This window comes from Eupeodes corollae, chromosome 1 (assembly GCF_945859685.1).
Source record: "Eupeodes corollae chromosome 1, idEupCoro1.1, whole genome shotgun sequence".
NCBI classification, from domain to species: domain Eukaryota; kingdom Metazoa; phylum Arthropoda; class Insecta; order Diptera; family Syrphidae; genus Eupeodes; species Eupeodes corollae.
The window spans coordinates 35,233,442-35,256,388 of NC_079147.1; the positions used below are offsets into that span (position 1 = coordinate 35,233,442).

At 33.8% G+C, this 22,947-nt stretch overlaps 2 protein-coding genes across 2 annotated transcripts in view; one reads left to right on the forward strand and one right to left on the reverse strand.

Moving 5' to 3' along the window:
- Positions 1-16,964, reverse strand: part of LOC129943126 (homeobox protein rough-like) — a 29,296-nt gene extending 12,332 nt beyond the window's left edge. Inside the window, exon 1 of the mRNA XM_056052374.1 lies at positions 16,852-16,964. Coding sequence (XP_055908349.1) covers positions 16,852-16,939 — 88 coding nt within the window. The 5' untranslated portion in view covers positions 16,940-16,964. The remainder of the gene's footprint in view (positions 1-16,851) is intronic.
- A 4,596-nt stretch (positions 16,965-21,560) lies between these two features.
- LOC129954248 (mitogen-activated protein kinase kinase kinase 4) overlaps positions 21,561-22,947 on the forward strand; it is a 34,543-nt gene continuing 33,156 nt past the window's right edge. The window contains exon 1 of the mRNA XM_056068028.1: positions 21,561-22,014. Coding sequence (XP_055924003.1) covers positions 21,719-22,014 — 296 coding nt within the window. The 5' untranslated portion in view covers positions 21,561-21,718. The remainder of the gene's footprint in view (positions 22,015-22,947) is intronic.

Consider the following 22,947-nt stretch of genomic DNA (forward strand, 5'->3'; position numbering starts at 1 on the left):
AGCATCGATATAAAGGGCAAACAAAATTGGGGTGAGAATGCATCCTTGGGGAACACCCGTAGACGTCTCAAACCATTCAGATAAGTTGCTTCCATTCCAAACTGCCGTAGTTGTTGAATCCAGGAATTGGGCGTATAATAGAAGAAATTTCGTATAGATACACTTATAGATGATAGCTTGTAGATCAATGCTTGCCTATTTACCGTGCCTAGAGCCTCTTAGAATTCTCCAAATACTTTGATGCAATACTAGACAGCGCGGAGATATGACCCACAGTAGAGAATCCTGACCGAAGCCCTGCTTGAAAAATACTTAAGTGGTTTGTTGACTCAATCCATCTGATAAATCTCTCATAGAAAATTGAGCTAAAAACTTTTCGCAGCGAATTTAGGATAGATATGCCCCTATTTTCAGCAATGCTCTTCTCCTCCTTCTTGCAAATAAATAAATAGACGTAAGAATAAAACTTTTTGAAACCACTGTTTCTGTTAGCCAAATGGACACCACGACTACGGTTGCAGCACTATATCATCTTCATGAAGTTTCCCATGACCTGACAATTATAGATGGTAAGGAAACTTTACTCGCAAACTCAATGTGTTGTTGAATTAATGGTGCATGTATGTTTTTCTTGTTAAATGTCAATAAGTGACATTGCAAAATGAAACCTCCTGAAAAACGCTTTAGATAAATAAAATTCTGGCTTCCAATAATTTCGAAAACACTTGGCGCTGTCATCAAAGAAAATGTAAGAAAAATGCCGGTAACGCGGAAAAACATTGCTCAAAAGATTACAAAGAAATTCTAAAATGATTGTTTCAGAAGTGATGACAGCCACGGCAGGGGTGAATTAACAGTCGTGTTAAATCAGTGTCCACATCAACGCCTTCCTATAATACCAATTGATTTCCAATTATAATCGTGTTTATTCGAATATGATAACATCATAACTCCACTCAATTACTTTCAGTTTGTTTAACCCAAGAATTGCAATGAAATCAGGACTTTTTCATCCGCAACATTCTTGATCGCATATCAATAGCAATATAATCATCATCTCATCACATAATCACAACAATAATCGGTTGTGGTATAAACCCAATTTTTAAGTAGGTTTACAAACATTTCAATTATAGAAAGGGAGGAAGACGTACCATACACATCATACACCACTTGGAATGCTTGTGAATCGAATCGTTCCCTCCTTACTAAACCTTATGCACGCAATTGTACAGAATTCCCACAGAAATTATCAGACATTTATAACAATAAAATAAAATTAATCTCCGGAAATTCGAAACATCGCTATTGCTATCGCATCGTCTGGATGTGGTGTGGGGTTCTTAAGCAAGCCGACGACGAACATTCAGGAAATAAATAGAGGGTTGTTATTGCGGTGCTTTCAGAATTGAAAGAGAGAGACTGGATTGCGGTAGTGCAATATAAGGAAGAATCAGGAGGATTCACGAACGTAAACGTATGCTTAACTTGCTTTAATAAATCATCCATAATGAGTTATGCATTATAATTTAATTAATTGTCTCTCTCCCTGATGTAGATCAGCGCCCGCGCTCCGGCCTTGTTTACATTCTCATTTTGCTCATAAATTTATAATACCCTAGTTTTTATATTTGCTCTGATGCGGACACAAAAGTAACTTAAGTGGTCGCAGCGCAGCTCTCAGTTAAAGCTGACTATGCAGTGAAGCACGAATGTCCTTTTTCAAACAACATTCAAATGCTATAACACGATAAGGTAAACGTTTCACTATTGTGTTTATAATGACGTGATATAGTTTTGTTGGGCATTCCTTTATCCAAGGATTATACAAAAATGATCTTAATAAATATATTTTAGAAAAGGGAGTTCGCATTTTTCGCTTTCACACCTTTCCCTTTTTGCGCAAAATTTTGAAACATGTTAGAGCTTTAGTTTCAGCGAAAGATCAATGGACAGGTTCAGGCGACATAAGGTACCTACTTGAAAGTAAGGCAGGTATCTAGAATCTGATTGGCCAAAGCTGCCAAAAACTTGCATTCCAATTAAGGCAATTTTATTGGAAAGTTGACTGGAAAGTTAGCCAAGAAAATTCTCCCTAACTACAAAGTCAATCCATTAATGTCAAAATGACAGCTGATCATGTTTTTCATTTTATTAAAAGCTGAATTGTATTACTCTGTAAAGTATTTACTTTCTGCACAAATCTATTTATTTTTTTGTGTAAAACGTTTCCTTCTCAAATTTGTAAAGGAACAGGTTATATTTTTTTTACAATTTACAGATGTGGACAACTAATTAGAAACATTACCTGCTTTTCATTTTCACATTCACTTTGTCATGTGTGACTAGAATAGCGGTATCCTAAACGGTGTAATGCAAGTGTTATTAAATAATTGTTTGAAAAGCATCATTTGTGCATAAGTCTTTGCATAGTACACACAAAATTCAAGGTAGAGTGTAAAAAGCGCTCCTTTCAACTGGTCAACTAATTAGAAACAGTTTAATTAAAATTGATTTGGGTGAAATAAAAATAATCTTTTTATTTTGGATTGGTAAGTAGAAAATTCTGAATTGTCTTCAAATGGTTTTAAAGAATAATTTTTAAATTTTGGAGGTAATTGCGATTCTTGAGCTCTGGAAGCTTAAAATGTCCTATAGAGCAATTGCGTCTCAAATGTACTGTTCTGCAAAGAAAGTTTTCAATGCAATTAAGCATTTTCAAAATTTCGGGATTGCTGAAAATGTACCTAGTACAAAACGGCCCCGTAAGACAAGCTGCCAAATGGATTGAGCAATTAGTAGGCTAGCCAAAAAAGACCCAAAAATAAGCTGTACAGAGATACAACGCCAACTCTCGGTTGTATTCGATGTCCCGATAGGCCCACGCACAATTAGAAGAAGATTGGTGGAAGTTGGGTTACATGGTCGTGTTTCTAGTAACTTCAAGGCAACGTAGACTAAGAATAGAGTTCACAAGATCACATGCTAACTGGGCAGCAAACGAATAGAAGTACATAGTGTAGAGTGACGAAACTAATAAATAGAATGGGACAAGAAGGTGCACGAGATGTCCGAAGGACAAAGGGAACGGTATTCCAACCTAAATATGTTTTGCCAGTAATTAAGCATAGATGCGGCTCGTCTAAGGAGTGTTTTGTAAATAATAATGTTTTTGGTAGTTTTTACCAGATCAACTGAAGGTAGAAGTTTGTGAAGTAAAGTTTCGAGTTGAAAATGTATGACACTTGGTCAACTAGCTAGTTATCTTAGTCAAAATTTACGTTCAAGGAATGCAGTTGACTGCAAATGAATTCCCTTAAAATTTGTCTGAACCTGCCCAATGCAATAAGATAAATCAAACTGGTAAGTTTTATTTTTTCAAAAAGCAATGCATTTAAAGCTTAATTTATTTTGCAAATATATTTCAAAGACTTTCTGAGATTGTTCATATGTAAGCTTTTTGGAACATGATGGCGACTTTTTATTAAAGTACATAGTTAAATTTACATTTTTCCTATCGGTTTTCGATTTCACGAAACTTGAACGATTATTTGTAAAGGGTCTTCTGATAAAAGGTAAAGAAGACGGAACGCTATTAACAATAATTGAATCAAACTTTCCATCAAAGACACTATATATATGGTACGTCTTTGATTTCCATAACCTATTTGAAAGTTTGCGGCTATATATCCCCCTTAACTTCGCGATTGTCACCTTTAAAGGGCCTTGCACGTGAGAGCGAACAACGATTTTTTACACATTTCAAAAAGTCAATTTCAAACAAAGACACATTTAAATTATAAGAATCCAATTGACACAACTGTTAGGATAATAACATTTTTATTTTGTTGTCTAAATCATGGAAAATAATTATACCACTCTTGTTTTGTTTTTTTTTGTGATAAGGTCATGACTGAGGTTTTCCTCTATGGAGACATAATTGACAATTCTCATGTGAAAAAAGTCATAGGTCCGTAAAGCTGGAAACACCACAATCGAATTTCGAAATTCTAATGATGGGGTGATTTAGGGCTTTTTTTGGGCTAATTAAGTGCTCTAATTCCGACTTGGTTCAAAAATCCCTTCCCCCTCAAACTTTTGGTGTTCCCAGCTTGACGTCAAGCTGGAAACACCACACCTTTAGGTTCATAATTTCAAAAAACTGATGATGAGGGAATTTAGGGCTATTTTTGGGCTTCTAAGTTAGCGAAACTCCAAATTAGTATCTCCACCCCTTACCCCCTAAAATGACTCGCAAAGTTGAAGTTTTTGGAGACTTTCTAAACCAAACAAAATTTTAAAAAACTAATGATGGGGTCGTTAAGTGCTATTTTCGGGCTCCTTAGTTCACGGAACTCCAAATTGTTTTTTTAAGCCTATATCCCCAAACTTAAGTCTCAAAGCTTAAACTTTTGGAGACTTTCTTAACCAAACACAATTTTAAAAATCTAATGATTGGGTAATGTAGGGCTCTTTTTGTGCTAATTTAGTGCTCCTATCCCGACTTGGTTCAAAAATCCCTTCGCCCTAAAAATTAATTTCAAAAGTTCAAACATTTTTTTATTGCATTAGCCTGACGAAATTTGAACAATTTTTAAATTTGAAACTGAAAATAAAATTTCTGTGGAGAAATTCTGTACCCGACGTTTTGAAAAACAAAATACAAAATAATACCATTCCATTAAAAAAAATACCAGTTTCGTGTTTTTATTCCCACTGGTTTGTGTTTATAGGGAAAAAATCAATTTGTGATGACGTGATGACGTCACTCCCAGCAAACTCAAGTTCACAGGCTTAACTCATTTATATTTACTCTTATTTTATTTTGGAGATTTGTATATCAACCAATTATATTTAAACAAAGCCTTTCAACCAATCAGATCAAGAATTTCTTTTTTGAAATCAAAGTAACCTTCATCGGAATTCAAAATTTAACTAATCAATTTTGAATTTACGCATATTGTGATATGAATTTTGTGCACAATTTACTCATATCTCAATACGCATAAGATTTACGCATATCTCAATATGCATAAATTCAAAATTGATTAGTTAAATTTTGAATTCCGATGAAGGTTACTTTGATTTCAAAAAAGAAATTCTTGATCTGATTGGTTGAAATAAAATAAGAGTAAATATAAATGAGTTAAGCCTGTGAACTTGAGTTTGCTGGGAGTGACGTCATCACGTCATCACAAATTGATTTTTTCCCTATAAAGCCTAGTACATACTTGTGAACCATCTCGTGAACCCATACAAATTTCAGTTTTTGGTTCACCCGTGAACTTGCTCGTGAAGCTGAGTGGAGAACAAAGTGGAGAGTTTTCGTTCACGGGCAATTCACGTGCAAAATGTACATGAACTGTTGGTGAAGCTGAAGTCAAATGTTCACAACGTGTACTCACAAGTGTGTACCAGTGAGCAATGTCAAAAGTTCACTTTCTCCACTGGCGAACGTTCACTTCACGAGGAAGTATGTACTAGGCTTAAACACAAACCAGTGGGAATAAAAACACGAAACTGGTATTTTTTTTAATGGAATGGTACCTATTATTTTGTATTTTGTTTTTCAAAACGTCGGGTACAGAATTTCTCCACAGAAATTTTATTTTCAGTTTCAAATTTAAAAATTGTTCAAATTTCGTCAGGCTAATGCAATAAAAAAATGTTTGAACTTTTGAAATTAATTTTTAGGGCGAAGGGATTTTTGAACCAAGTCGGGATAGGAGCACTAAATTAGCACAAAAAGAGCCCTACATTACCCAATCATTAGATTTTTAAAATTGTGTTTGGTTAAGAAAGTCTCCAAAAGTTTAAGCTTTGAGACTTAAGTTTGGGGATATAGGCTTAAAAAAACAATTTGGAGTTCCGTGAACTAAGGAGCCCGAAAATAGCACTTAACGACCCCATCATTAGTTTTTTAAAATTTTGTTTGGTTTAGAAAGTCTCCAAAAACTTCAACTTTGCGAGTCATTTTAGGGGGTAAGGGGTGGAGATACTAATTTGGAGTTTCGCTAACTTAGGAGCCCAAAAATAGCCCTAAATTCCCTCATCATCAGTTTTTTGAAATTATGAACCTAAAGGTGTGGTGTTTCCAGCTTGACGTCAAGCTGGGAACACCACAAGTTTGAGGGGGAAGGGATTTTTGAACCAAGTCGGAATTAGAGCACTAAATTAGCCCAAAAATAGCCCTAAATCACCCCATCATTAGAATTTCGAAATTCGATTGTGGTGTTTCCAGCTTTACGGACCTCAAAATATGTGAACTTCCACGGTTCGCAGTTCTTAGTTCGTAGCTCATGTGGAAGATGCTTATGGTTACGAATCAATTGTCTACCATTGGCGAGGAGTTTATGCTTTAGACACGGCAAGAAAATTTTCTTACGATTCTTAAGATTCGTTGCTTGCTTTTTATGCTTTACTCAATTATGTTTTCCATGAGTAAATTCAGTTAACGAATGCGGTAGAGCTGTCAAATTTTCCAGGTAAAAACTTTTTAAAAATTGTATTAGCATTAGTGCAAAGAGGGTTGAATCTGACGAAAAGTTCAGATATGCAGATTTGATCTTAAATTAAAAATAAATCAATTTACTTTGCCTCATGGAATTTGGAAATTTCAAAAAAAAAAAAAATATTTGTGTACCCATGGAAAACCCCTTGAGGTTGCTTTGTTTTTTTTTAAATTCAAAAGATGGCAGCTTCAAAAATTAAAAAAATTACGTTTGACATTAAAAATACGAGTTTTTAAATTTGATAAAATTGACATTTCAATACGAAACAATTCTGTCAGATATTTATATATATTATATATAAATATCTATCCTATCCTATTTATATATAGGTCAGTATACAAAAAATGATTTATAAAACAAACTTCCATTATTAGAAAAACATATTTAATGGGTTCCTCATTTCTCAAATTGTGTGGACTATTTTTTTTTAATAGTTCTACAGCATACGCATTGTTCTTAATTTTTTAAATGTCCAAAGTGAAAAATTATTCTAAAGCAGATCAGTTCAAAAAACAAAATAGTCCCGAAAACACTTTAATGAAAGTAAAAGTAAGAAGTTGTCAAACTGTTTAGACCACATACTGCTGGACAGCAGTTACCTAAGAAAAAACTTAAATTGTTTAGCTTTTGAAACAGTGGTCATATTAATTGGGCTAAGAAGGATGCAGAATATAAAATTCAAATAAAAGTTCAATTTTCTTCAGCTGTGTTAACAAAAACTTTAGGCGCAACTAGTGTCATCCCCTTTGTCTGCACACTCGGATGTGCAGATACGTGTAAATCCACCATAATGGTAGTCTTCGTAGTCTGCAGGCTAAGAGGATGCAAAATAATGAAATCACACTTATTGGATAGAGATAGCAGATCAAAAATGTTGACGTCTTCAAAAACGCAGATTATAGGAAATCGGATGAAAATTATAGTAACGACTTATTTATAGAATTTTCGTCTGCATCAGTGTTGTCACATGTCGTAAGCTTGCAAATGTAACAAAAGCTTTACATTGTTTCTTTTTAAATTTTGTTACTATGATACTGTTTTTTACGTTTTGTAACACCTTTTTTCAAGAATGTAGCAAGGTGTGAGGTTTGACGACCGAGGCGGCTTGCTTATCAGTTTATTCGGAAAAAATGTACTTTGCCTGTCCATCGACGCCATAGCTTAATGCAAAGTGACACCGTCCTGTTGAAATTGTAATTAGTTGTAGTAACAAAAACTCATACAAAAATAGGGGCCGGTTACATCGGTCGCTGTATCCGACATTTTCTAATTTAATCTATCCATAAATATGGAAAAAAAACTTCTTCACGGAATACAATTTTTCCATACAACATTTCCATTTGTTACAGACCGTAACCTTCCTTATCGACTTACCTCGACCCACCACTTAGTGGTCGAATATTAAAATGAGTACAAAAAGAGAGGTCTTTGCATTAATCACTGTCTGTGCAACTTTAAGTTTTTTTTCACGGGTTCTGCCTCTTGCGAGTAATTGACAAATCCTCCAAGAGCAATTACTTAGTTACTTAATATGAGGCTACAGTCCTGTGTGAACTAGAGCCTTATCAAACAAACTTCTCCATCTATAGCTCGATCCCCAGCTAGAAGTCTCCGATTTCGCGCTCCAAGTTGGGTGAGGTGACTATTTTCCTGTGGTTGTGGATTCCAAAAGTAATTGTTGTCATAAAAAGCCGTCCGAATCGGCATAAAATTGTAGGTCTCCTCTATCCCTGACATGATTCGCACACAGAAATGATTGATAGTTGCAAGTCACTACGACCTGATTATCTACGATCTGTTGCGCCATATGATTTATTTACCTATGATCCACGGCACTTTAAATATTGCTCCACTTTAAACGAGCGTGAGCTTCCGACCAGTGACTTATAGTGCGGTGACTAAAAATTCTACAAAATTCCTGTGCTTTCTATAATACCACTCCTGGCTTAATCGCTAGTATTTCATAATCGCAATTTAAATTGTAAAAATTTCCTAATGGATACTTTTTAATATTAAGATATATTAAGACTGTCAAGCACACCGCTGTCATCTGCGTTCTAATACGTCAAACAAAATGCAGTCAGCTTTCGGCGTTCTATTTACCCAGTTCTTAAAGCCAAGTCAAGTCTTTTTATTTTGATTTTGTAATTGACCTTTTTTATAAATAGCACAAGTAAGAAATTTTTGAGAATAATTTCAGTTTTTTCTTGAACAGTGAGCAGCGACAAATTGACATTCAAAAAAATAACTCTGCTTTCTTTTTTTCTTTCTGTTTTGACGTTGATCATCGCGTTCTTTGTAAAAATCTGAAACTTCAATTTGACCGTCGCGTTCTATTTCTTACCGCAGGACCTGATCGCTTTCTATTTGATCAATAATGTATAATACCATAGAAGACAGGGAACGCGACGGCCAAAATTATTTCCCGTCGAGCCGAACAGCTTGCTTTTTAACCAGGCCTAAAAATCCTTCAAAATTTGCTAAAGCATACAGTTAAGAGTTTAATCTTTGAACTCACAATTTGGTTTCAAGGTAAACCAAAGCCTTTTTATTTTATACGGATATAAATTAAAATCCCATAAATAAAATATGATATCATTATACTCGTACATACATATTTATGTAGTTACCTATAAACAAGTTTCTTTCCATAATTTTGATTTGCACCCTCATATTGCTTGAGCACCTTATACATACAACTCCTGACACCTGACATACGATAAATATTTCTGATTTTCTACTCAATGTTTTTGTGGTAAATCCTTTTTGCGATGTCTGTCTGTCCCCAAAACAACCAAGATTTCTGGTCTTTCTACAAAAACACAACGTCATTCGATACATGCTCATTGCAATTTGTCGTTTTGATGGCTTCCTCTTTAGATCGATTTCAATAACTTTTTTGCATGCGCACCTTTTACAGAAGGTACATAATTCAAATGTACTCAATACACCATAAATATATTTATATTCATTTGACAACAAAAAAAATTTAAGAACTCCAAAGAATAAGTCCCCTTTTGGGTTTCGAAATATGGTTTAACAGGTTGTACCACAACGCAATCCCATAATCGATCCAACCACATATGGCCACCGAAAGTGATTTCCTTTTTTTATGCTTCTGCCATTATTGACAACAAAAAAAGTGACAAAAAAGATTCGATGGAAACATGATTTTTTTTTAATTTGTAAAAAACCCTTGCGCAATATTTTTACAGGTCCTCTATTTTGAAATGTGTTTAAAAGAAATCCTCAATGAATGAGTGGCCATTGATCGGATATTATGAAACTTAATATCCGTTCGGTATTATCTGATTCTTGGGCGGTTTTTTTTTGTTTCATTATAACTTAGATATCCGTTTTTTCTCGTTTTTCCGGAACATTACCGATTTTTTGTCATATGAATGTTTATTTTTTATTCAGTTTTGTTTATTTTTTAAGCTTATTGAAGTTTCGATTTATAATCTCACAACTTGTACCCATCTGCTTGAATTTTTATTTTTTTTTTCTTTCAGATAATGCGAAGTATTTTAATATCTCACACCTTGAGGGGCAAAATATTAAATATTATTATCAGAGAATTAAATACCACGATAGGGACTTTATCGAATAAAAAAGTTGAAGACATTGAGGTACGAGATACGAGATATTGGGATATAATTTGGATAAGTTAAAAAAACTTGATTTTTTTTTTGTATCCATTTGTTTATAGCTCCCACCGGAACCAACGACTTGCTGTATGTCCGGATGTGCTAATTGTGTCTGGATTGCATACGCCGAAGAGCTGTCGACTCTTTTTAAGGGAAATAACGAAAAAGCCCGTGAATTGATCTTGCAAAAAATTAGCGATCCCAATTTAAGGATGTTCCTAAGTATAGAACTTAAGTATATAAAACCCAAGGATAATGATGACAAAGAGAAGTAGTTTATTCGAATTAACTTAGTTTGTTCCTTTTTTGATAGAATAAGTTAAAAAAATAAAACAATAAAATCACTAATGCAAATTCTACACCTGTTTACATAAAACATTATTTAAGTATTATTATTTATTTTATTGCTCCAAAAAGCTTATTATTGCATTTTGATGTTTTAAGATTCTGAACTAAAAATTAGTACAATTTGCTAACGGTAAAATAAACTAAGTATTTAAAACAAAGTATCAAACCTCAACTTTCAACAATTCTTGCCAAAACAAAGTGTCTCCTTTACTCAGGAAGTTAAAGTTCATAAAAGAGTGTGAACATTTAAAGTTCATTATAATTATTACTCGTAGATCCAATAAGACATTTAACATTTGACATTTATACGAGTCTCGAATGGATCTTATGTGATTAATTCTCAAATGTTGGTACGATTGATATTGCATTTGTGTCTAGATGGCGGTGTTCGTTGAGTAGTTGTGCGTTTTGAATCATGTGTTTTCCATTGGGGACAAAAATCAATCTGTTACTGTTAATATTATTTAGTTTTGTTTATGAAAATGGAAAAGCTTGATGTGAGCGTTTTTGAGCATTGCGACGGAAGCGAAGAAGATGTGGTCGGTCAATGAGGGCAAGACCAAGTATATGCTGTCCTCAAAAAAGGACATTGAACAAAACGTCACCATGGACAGCTATAACTTCGAGGTAGTTAAGGACTTTGCCTACTTCGGCACCGCTATAAACGCAAACGAAGAATAACTCTTCGAAATCGCTGCTTCTTTGGACTTAGAAGGAAATTGAGAAGTAAATTCCTCTCTCGAGCATCTAAAATCGCCATCTATAAGACACTCATTATCCCGGTTCTAACTTATGGCACTGAGGCCTGGCCTCTGTCGAACAAAGATGAGAGCGTCTTAGGATGTTTCGAGAGACAAATTCTTCGGGTGATTTTTGGTTCCGTATGCATAGATGGAGAATGGAGAAGATTTAACGACGAACTGTACGGGCTGTACAGCGACACTGACCTAGTTAACAGAATTAAAGTCCAACGGCTTATATGACTAGGTCATGTAGAGCGAATGGACATCAACGCTTCAGCCCGGAAGGTCTTTGAATCCAATCCCGAAGGACGACGCAGGAGAGGAAGACCGCGACTCAGGTGGCGCACACAGGTGGGTGAAGACCTCAACCAACTTGGCGCGTGAAACTGAAGACAGCTAGCTAGGGACCGAGCTGGCTGGAAACGCATGTTGGTTGAGGCCCAGGTCCGCCCCGGACTGTAGCGCTACCTTAAGTAAGTAAGTAGTAATGAAAATAGACCAACTGGGCTTATGTTGCAAGAGAAAACAATAGAAAAGATAATTAAGTTTTGTTATGTTTCCACCAAAGGTTTATATCAGTTTAGATTGAATAAATCTTTTTGGTGTTTCCATCGCACATGAAGATTTAAAAATGATAAAGTCTGACAGCACTTTCTAAAACGCAAATAGTGTTTTGATTTTTCTTTTCAAAGCTAAAATCGTTAAATTCACTATTTTTATAGAATCTCAATTTCCAGATGTGTTCTTAATATTTTTTTCTTGAAAATTGTCCATTCTATTATATTTAGTTAGTTTTGTTTGCTGAAGTTAATTTTAACTTTAGATTTTCAGAAAATTTTCTTCTATTTCTGTGTTTTTTTTTTTATTTTGACAGATCTTCCTTCAGTTGTACCAATTTTTAAAGAAAAAAATCTGGCTACTGCCGATGCATTTTCTTGGGAATTTTCTCTATCTTTTTTATAGCATGCCCAAAAAACACGGATTTTGAGCTGATGGCCCTACTAACGATCAATGTTACCTGAATCGAGACTCGTTCAAGTAAATTTGACAGGCAACATTGATGGTGTGTAGAGCCCTTAAGAGTAACTATCACTTTTGAAGCTGTATTTTTTTTACATTCGTTAAGTTACTACGCGATTCATAGAAATATAACAGCAAACAATTTTTAAGTCATAGTTCGACAAAATAAAGCATTTTTGGATCTTGTGAAGCACCTTCTTGGCCAGCAATATTGAAACTGGACTGATTTTAGCTGTTAAGAGAAGTTATAGTGATGTAAAGAATCGTGTCTCACAAGGACAACTGAGAATATAGTTGTTTTAGCCCGTTGCTTAAACGAATATCCAGACTGGTGGATTTTTCGTCGATCTTTGGGGCTATGCATTCCAAAATCAACATTTACCCGTTTTCTGACAGCTATTCAGAAAAGTGAAAAATGTTGGAAGATATTGATGTGAATTGGATGATCAATAAAATGGACCTGCGTTCTACACAAGGACACAAGCAGCAAAACAATCGCAATTTTTCATAACATTTTTTCTGCCGTGTTATATTCAAAAGATATAATAACAATAAAAACGAGTTTTTAGAGATACAGACAAAAATATTAGGAATTAAAAAAAAAATAGACAACAACAACAAATTGAGAAAAGGTATACGTAGTTATCACATTTTTTTAAATTAAATGTGATTATCACCTAAATCTCAGACTTTAACACAATCCCATAAGCGATTGGACAATTTTCAACGAGAATTGTCAAAATAAACGTGGCTATGGAGAAATTATTAATAAGATATTTAACTTTAACACAGGTTAATACCTTTGGAGGTCGTGGAAATCGGTATAGCCCCGAATAAATATGAAGTTTGGCTGTTTTTCTTACGATCAATTATTTTAATCGGAGTTAAACATACCTACAACGAAATTAATATACAATTAGTAAAAGAACGAACATGAATTATATTAAAAAATTAGTTTTTAGTTGTGCAAAAACTGAAAATGGTTATGGGAATAAGAAAGAACACAAAAATTCTAGAGGTAGCGGGGCGTTAACTGCATAACTTTAGCAACTTCGAATAAGGTGTTATAAGAATGACTAGCATTGAAGTTAGGACTAGGGGATTCTGAAAGGGACCAACTCAACTCTCTGATGTTTTGATATCATCAGGCGTCGTTGTCAGTGTAAGAAGTTTTGCACGGATTGTTGAACAACCATGCGTCTACCATATTATTCCTCAAGCCCTTTAAAAGATCATATAATGATGTAACATCTTGCGCTGCATTTTTAATAATCGTTAAAGTGTATTTTATTCATCTATTGTAAAGATTGTAATAACAGTATCCATTTCTATATTTGACGAAAACCAACTGATTTTGAAATAATGAAATTAGGATTTCTGTGTGACAATTTCTTTTTAACTTCCCATAGGAAGTTATTGTAATGGGTCCGATTTGTCAAATTTAAAATTTTGACATTTCTCGACGTTTCAAGGTCCCTAGAGTCGAAATAAAAGATTTTTAGAAAGATGTCTGTGCGTGCGTGTGTACCTACGTTCGTACGTTCGCGACGTTTTTTTCGTCGTCCATAGCTCAAGAACCAGAAGAGATATCGACTTCAAATAAATTTTGTTATACAGATAATAAGGAAGAAAGATGCAGAAAGGGCTGTCAAGAAAATTGCGTGGGTGTTTTTTTTACCATAGCAGTTTAAAAAAAAGGTGAACATTTTGGTTAACCCTAAATATCTTACGAACCAAAAACGCTAGAGACTTGAATTTTATTTTATATAATAAACTGTAACGTGATCTCAAAGAAATATATTTTTTGAAAAAAATCTATCTAACGGTTTTTTTTCTAAATCAAAAAAACTGAAAAAAAAATTTGTCACCTCCTAAATTTAACGACTAACATATGATTTCATCTCCAAAACTATTTTAAACAACGGAGAATAATGTTTTTGAAATCTGATAAAACTTTGAAAAAAATCGAATTGACAGTTTTTTTTATAAAAAATAAAAATCTAAAAAAACATTACTCAAAGTTCGTAAAAATTAAATATCGATTCAAATATCTTTTCAAAAACTTAAAATTTAGGCTTCAAACTTATTTTATCTTAAAAGAAATATTGTTTTCAACATTCAGTAAAATTTTGAAGAAAATCGAATTGACAGTTTTTTTTACAAAAAAATAAAAACCTGAAAAAAAATTAATAAAAGTTGGTAAAAATTGATTTTCGACTCAAATATCTTTTCAAAAATTGTAGATATTGGCTCTTAACTACTTTTATCTTTCAAAAAATATTGTTGTTAACATTTAGTAAAATTTTGAAAAAAATCGAATTGATAGTTTTTGTACAAAAAATTATAAACCGAACAAAAAATTAACAAAAGTTGGTAAAAATTGATTTTCGACTCAAATATCTTTTCAAAACTATAAAATATTGGCTTCAAACTAATTTTATCTTATAGAAAATATTGTTTTCAACATTCTATAGAATTTTGAAGAAAATCGAATTCACGGTTTTTTTACAAAAAATAAAACTTTAAAAAAAAAAAACAATACAAAAACTTTTTAAAAATTTACTTTCGAATGGGGTTTTTCTTTTATAAAAAAGAATTTCTCATTTTTGGGGATATAATTCATTTATACTAAATTTTTAATACACCCAACCACTCACCTACCCAAATCATATAGTATGCCCAAGCAGCAGCAGCATGACCCCATACATACCTAACAGTTTTACTCCTCGTAATGATTTTCCTTTGGTAAAAAAAAGTTGGTCGTATTTCTAAAAATAATATGACCAACTTTTTAAAAATGGCGTTATTTCACTTTTGTAAAATAATAACATTGTAGTACCCGTAACGTAATGGTCAGTGCGTTGGACTGTCATGCAAGGGGTCTTGGGTTCAATCCCTGCCTGTGCCACCTAAATTTAAACAAAAAAAAAGTTTTCGCGGGTACTGCCTCTTGCGAGGAATTGACAAATCTATCAAGAGTAATTCTTGTCATGAAAAGTGCTTTCTTAAATTAGCCGTTCGGATTCGCCATAGAAACTATAGGTTCCTTCCATCTTTGACAACATTACTCGCACACAGGAATGGATGAGAGTTGTAAGTCACTAGACCTGGTTTTTCATGGAATGTAGCGCCACCTAATTTTTTTTTTGTTTTTTTTTAAGAAATAACATGTTCAGAAAATTCTTAAAGTTGAGATTTATTTCATAATTCAATAAATTTACAATTTGAAAATTAATTTTATTTTTCTTTTGGGGGGTTATTTTTAGGAGAGATATTTCACGGGGCCACTTGATATATCTCAATGGAGCATGAGTACATCAAGTTACTACTTTCAACCATGTAAAACAAAGTTTTTGAATACAATCCTACGTTCACAATGATCACAAATTGCCATTATTTCTACTATACTGACGCTATAGTTAATTGAAAAATGCACATTGACACAAAGTTTACCAAAGAAGTGCCAATAGCAAAACACTCGTTAAAAAGCAGCTGACGAAATTAACTAGCTTGAGGAACAAAATATATTACACAACATTTCATATTAAATTAGAGACACCTTTTCCTATTTGTAGGTTTATGTAGAAAGTATCACAATTAAAAAATTCAAACATTCACCAATTGTGTTAGACATGATTTTGTTTCGATGGGTTTGAAATACGACTCCAAAATCACTCTACTTTTTGAGATACTACTTTTTAAAATTCGAAAATCACATACATATATGTATATGTAATATGTATATGTATTAAATGTTTTTTGAGGCTTTACCAGTTCATGAAGCAATTTTTTTTAAAACTAATTCGTGATGGTTTTCCAAGTCTGTTATCCCTTCAATATTTAATTTTATTATTTATATTATAGTTCATAAAATTTTGGAAAGAATTTTCATGATTTATTATATTTCTCCTGTCCCACATAAAATTTAAAAAAACGGCGAACCGTTATTATAAGAACGGCTTAGAACAGAAAAAGGTGAAACAACTTCCACATTACGTTTTTTAAAATCATGTAATCAAAATTTTTCAAAATTGTCTTAACATAAATTTAATTGAAGACTCATAACTAACAAGAGTTTCCAGAAACTAATTAACATACTAATATGGTTAAACATGTTTTTAGAAGACAAAGACTTTTAATCATCTGCATCGTAAAATTCATTGTTAAGAACTGTATCGTGCTTTACTTTAGCCTTGACCACAGAGTCTTTATGGGTCTTTAACATTTTTAAAGGGGTATGTTTTAAAAACTTGATGTATTCGACGAATTATATGGCGAGATTTTAACAATTCGAATAACTTAATCCAATTGTTTTGTTTGTGAACAGAAAAAAGAACATTTTTTCAACCACTTGTATATATTCAAACCAAAAAAGAAAACTGTTAATAATTATCAATACAACAGATTTTTGAAAGCGGAAATTGTGTTCCATTTTGAGAATATTTTATGCTATTTTAAATATTTCTTTGAAATTACTTGTGTAGAAATTGCGAAAAGTCAGATGAAACCAATGAAATTTTTTAACTTCCGAAATTATTCTTTAAACATTTGAAATTGTTGACAAAAATGTAAAAAACTTACGAAAAGCCGTCAGTCCAACTGGAAAATGTGAATCTGAAGGAAATCCAAAAGCTGATTTTCCGTGTAGTCTTTCCGATAAGTAGGGCATTTGTGCCGTAGGTATGTGGGTTGAATTGAAACCATTAACTGATGGATCCGTGTGGTAGTTGGAATACACAGAACTGTTATCACATTGCCTACAACAAGGAATTGCAAAATTTAATAAACTTTCACAATCATTTTTTTAAATTTTTATTCAATCATCGCAAACTAACCTTTCATCATTTACAATATCGGGTGAAGAACTGATATCACTTTGATAGGAATTATCAAACTTTTGTTTCGCTAAGTCACTTTTGATTACTTCCAAGGGCTGAGAATGTTTCGGACTATCAATGTTTTTCACACTTGGTGTTGTTTCTAGATGCCCGTAAAGACGTTCGAAAAATTGCCGCGGCGACGAAGGCCTATGCGTTGGCACAACGGATGAATTCATTGCGAATAAAGAATTCGGGGAATCACTTAGTAAACTTTTATTTATCGATTGCATTTAGGTTTTAAAAATATAAAACAATCATAAGTATTTATATAAAAATATAAACAAACAAATCACATTAAATATCAAAATCAAAATTAAAACATCCGCACGTATACGAGAGTGTGAACTCTTTAAACGACCGCTTCTAAGGAACTGAACTGACCACTGGCGAATCCTCTTCACCTTTCAATGCAAAAGAAAGTATCCTCAACTAATCACCTGACCGATAAAACAACAAGGCTCTCGAACACGACAAGTCGACAATCCATCAAAAAAACACCCTCGCCTTTTCTCCTCGCAGTGAGAGGAATGAAGGAAGAAAAACTGTTTCCTGACACCCGTTCCATAATCTTCTCTCCTGGATATGTATCCAATCCTTGTGGCTTCGGCTTGTGATTAACCGGCACCATCACTGACTTAGACATAAGGCATAAGAACATAAAGGCGTACGCAAAGTGTATTAAATTACCACCCAAATATAACACTTTGGCAGGATGTATCATCGCACTATAAAAATCATGAACGTCACTTCATTCATCCCAGAACATATGGAATCCCTGATTCCCGATTTCGTGCATAGGATAGACAAAACGTCAGGTGTTTTGTGGTGCAGAGAGAAGTAATGGTAATTTGTGCGATGACGAAGACCGACGACGTGCGACACAACTCTTATTGGCCAGAACTTACAATCATCCCCTAAATCGTTATCCTTGCCTTTGGCAACAAGACACAAGAGGGACGCGCACAAAACTCCTCCTTAATCCTTGCTTATCATTTTGAAGGGTGATTCGTTTGTCTCAGTGACAATAACACTTCAATTTTACTCCTTACGTATACTTGCTTTGGGGACGGACGTAAGGACAAGAGTTGTGGAGTTAGTTAAGTTGGTTAGTTGGTAATTATTATACATTTTTGTGAGCCATATGGAAGGGTGGAAATGTTCAATTAGCTTGTTTTATTATGACGATGCGATATGGGGATGATGTTGGTGGCAATATGGTGTTGGCTCCGCCTCTGCGCAAGGACATTTTCTTCCACTTCCATTGCTGAAAATAACTTCATAACAAAATATGAACAATAATAATTTGAAAGGGGAACAAGAAGCTGATTCTTTGCAATGTTAAACTTTTAAATATATAGATTTCCAAAAAGCCACTTTATTAAAGAAGTTTTGATAAGTTGGGATGTAAGAAATATTTGGGATGTAAAGGGTGCCTATTGAGGATACGTGAAAATAGTTAAAATATCATTTATTGTTAGTTCATACTTTTTCAAAGGACATCAGGATTCAGGTTTTTTAGGCCAATGAGTCTTGTTTGAAAAGGGGCGCGCTAGCATATAATCATGATAGGGGTAAAGATGCTCGTTTTAAATCAGATCTTTTCTAATACAATGATGGGAAAAGAAAGGAAATGGTGTTTGATGCAATTTTAATGGTTTAATGATAAAATACCATTAAGTAGACTAGAATAAAAGGAGATAATTATAAAAAGTCACATATTTAGTTTCGAAGGGTTTTTAAATAAAATCGAATTAAAAAAAAATAAATAAAGTTTTTTATTAATGAAAATTTTCGTAGTAGATTTTTTTGTTGTAGTAGTGTTTTATTTCAAAATACATAAAAGCTCCAAAGATTTTTATAATCATTGTAAATGATATTGCATATGACAGGTTCAGAAAATATTAAGGACTTCATTTATGCAGTCAACTGCATTCTTTGATCCTCAATTTTGACCTAGTTAGTTTTTCAAGTGTCATACATTTCAAACACGGAACTTTACTTCACTAACCTTGGCCATTCAGAAACTACCAAAAACATTATTGTCCAGAAGACACTTCTCAGGTATGCTAAAAGTTCATCAAGCACGACTTGTATTCTAAAGAAATATTACTCATTTCTTTTCAAATTTGACAAGGAATCCTTTTACAAAAAACGTTCCATACAATTTTGAGGAAAATAAATAAGTTACAGAATTATAAAGTTATTCAGAGTTCAGTTGAATGATAAAACATGATCAGCTGTCATTCTGACATAAGTGGACTTGAGTTGATAGTTAAGGAGATTTTTCTTGGCTAACATTAGTCTTAACTGAGTTGTGGTCTTCCTCTACTGCGCTGTCCTTCGGAATTGGATTCGAAGACCTTCCGGGCTGGAGCGTTGATGTCCATTCGCTCTACATGACCCAGCTATCTAAGCCGTTGGACTTTAATTCTGCTAATTAGGTCAGTGTCGCTGTACAGCCCGTACAGTTCGTCGTTATATCTTCTCCTCCATTCTCCATCTATGCGTACGGTCCCAAAAATCACCCGAAGAATTTTTCTCTCGAAGCATCCTAAGACGCTCTCATTTTTCTTTGACAGGCTCCAGGCCTCAGCGCCATAAATGAGAACCGGGATGATGAATGCCTTATAGATGGTTATTTTAGATGCTCGAGAGAGCATCTCAATTGCCTTCTAAGTCCAAAGAAGCATCGATTTGCAAGAGTTATTCTTCGTTTGATTTCAGCGCTGGTGTCGTTGTCTGTGTTAATAGCGGTGCCTAGGTAGACAAAGTCCTTATCTACTTCGAAGCTGTCCATGGTGATGTTTTGTCAAAGACGTCGTTGTTCAATATCCTTCTTTGATGACAGCATATACTTGGTCTTGCCCTCATTGACCACTAAACCCATCTTCTTCGCAATGCTCAAAAACACTCCACTCGGTAAGGTCTTTTCCGAACTTAATAGAGCATCGTCCATCGTCATTCTGCACAAAGGGATAAGTTTGACAGGGATGCCAAAACTAGACATTGCTCGGTAGAGCTCTTCCCTATAGATGCTATCATACCCGGCTTTAAAATCGATAAAGAGATGGTGGGTATCGATTTAAAATTCGATGAAAATTGGCTCACCTATAATTTTGCTTCGAAATTTAACTGCCCCAAAATTGTGTAATGGCACGCGATGAGTTGTTAAAAAAAATCATGGGCAACATTCTTGAAGCCACTATTTTGAGTGGAAAATTTCAAGGTTCTGCAAGAAACCTAAATAGAAGAGGTAACTGAGCTATTTATGGGACTAAACAAAAGTTACAAAAAACAAAAACAAATATGGCAATGAGTAAAACAAATAGATATAATACCCCAGGTGGCAATCCAGATAAACTGGTAAATCCACTCTCTTCGGAGATCGGTCCTATGGATTCTGGGGAGGACCAATTATTGCCACTATTCTGAGAAACATGTTTCAAAATTTACTGGGTGGTGTAGCGCGCTCAGCTTACAGTGGTTATACCTTGGAAGCTCAATCTTCTCAGTATAGGATGATATATAGCCAGCTCGACTACAACTTACAAGGAAGCTCCTACTTCTTAAACAGATTACCGCTTTGAATGATAAGTACGATATTTAAAGTAAGAGGGGAAATGATCAACCTTAACTACATTCGACATCGTCCGGACCTACCTAGTTTGTGCGATATTTGCAACCTCAAGGAAAGAGAAGATATTTATCATTTTATTGCCAGATGCCCGATTCTAAGTGAATTTCGAGTCAGATTCTTCGCTAAATCCATAATGACTATGAGCGAAGTTTTATGTATTTTGAATAGAAGTCTTGGTTGGGAGAAATTGTATAAATACACAACGTTGGCATTGAATTATAGAACCCGAATAGTCGAAAGCTACTTTTAAATTTTATTTTATTTTTTAATATTGTTATAATGTCATTCTGGTAGACAACTTTAAGCCAAACCATATTAAACTATGAAATTTATTGTAGATATAATTGAAATATTATAAATAAAGTTTCTATAACTAACTAACTAACTATATAACTCGATTAAGTCGATGTAGTATGTCCCTTTGTAAAAGTAAATCCAAAAGGCTTGGAAACTAACTTTATTCCATAAAAATAAATTTTTGTCTCACTACTAATTTTAATTTATATGGTGTGTTAATAGTAATAAATCAATAAAAGTGTGTAAACTTAGGGAAATCCCAGATCTTATAGATTTCAAATCGGAACGCGGCCATTAGTGACAATATTCTTTTCAGAAAATTCGTATCGAACTGTACCCGAATGTACAGCGGCTCTTTCTGTCATAACATGTGCATAATTAGAATTGCATACAACTGGGCTGATTGAGAATGAGGCAAAACAACACAAATGTCAAAAATCGAACATTTCTTGTTATCAACTGTCAACATAATTTTATTTGAAGACGAAGGTTAAAAATGGCACTCTAAAGAAAGACCACCTGATCCGGTTAAATTCTCCCAAAAAGTACATAAAATATTCAAATTTAATTAATTGTACAATCAGAATTACATGAAAATCAATCGAATTGTGTTGGAAAAATAGAACTTTATAAAATGGAAAAGAATGTATTAACTGTTGTATTAAGAAAACAATCCAAATCTCAAGTGTCCAAAACTGCTGACTGTGCTAATAATTATTGTGCTGCTACTGCTACCAAAAAAGATCCCAATCAAGAAGACTTCGAAATCGAAACCAAATATCAGGGACAACCAAAACCACCAATAAATAAGAATACAGGGGATAGCAAAGACAGCAACGTAAACGACAACAACAGCAACGGCCACAGTTTGACTTCAAGTTCGAGTTCTACCGAAGTCGACAATCAAATCAAAAGCGATGAATATTTGGAGTGAGTAAAAATAAATGATAAATAATATACCTAACCCATCTATAAGCTACAATTGTATATAATACTCAGCGCAAGAGTTAACTTTGTAAGCTTTTTTTTAAATAAAATATATTTTTATCGAACACAACGAAGCGTAGAATAAACAAGAATTATTGTGGTTTTTGGCTTAGAGCAGGTATACACACGAATAGGTAGAAAGCGGCAGCAATCCATTGAGAGGTTTCCCAATATCTCAATAAAATAGTAAATAATACTATGCAATGATTTACGACTGACAGTGGAACATTTATGTGACTAAATTGGTTAAAACTTGATTAAATGCTTGCCCTGTTTGAGATACGACGGACGACTCAAGTTTATTAGTCAATGTTAACTTAAAAAAAAAAACAGCAATACCTTAAGTATAAATAAAATATAAAGTTAGTAATTAGATGGATCAGGTTGTGCCTATGGGCAATTATTGGTTAGTTTCTATTCTGTTTATGAACCTTTTATAAAAAAGTTCCAAGTTCAAACCCTGTGTACAGGGCCGTCGAGAGAACGCGATCTTGTGATGAGCACGTAGGATGAAAATTCTTTGTTCCGGTAAGGATGCTAAATGAACGTTTGGAACTAGCTACTTATAGGTATAGTGGAAAACACGTGGAGAGCAATACAAATGTTGGGGAAAATCGTCTCCAAGTTCTGCTTCAAAATTGGCTCCATAAATGTGTTTCAGATGAACCTTGTAGCGGAGATTTTAATTCCAATTTCGTCCATAGTTGAAGACTGCCATCAAAAAGGAAAATGTAGCATTCACATTTTTCATCGTATCGTATGAGAAATTCTAAATATAATTAAATCAACTATGACGTAAAAAATGTTTGTCTTAAAATTTATTTCTTCGTCTGTTTCCATTTGCTCTGCGGCTCCTCGATTTTCTCCAAAATGTCT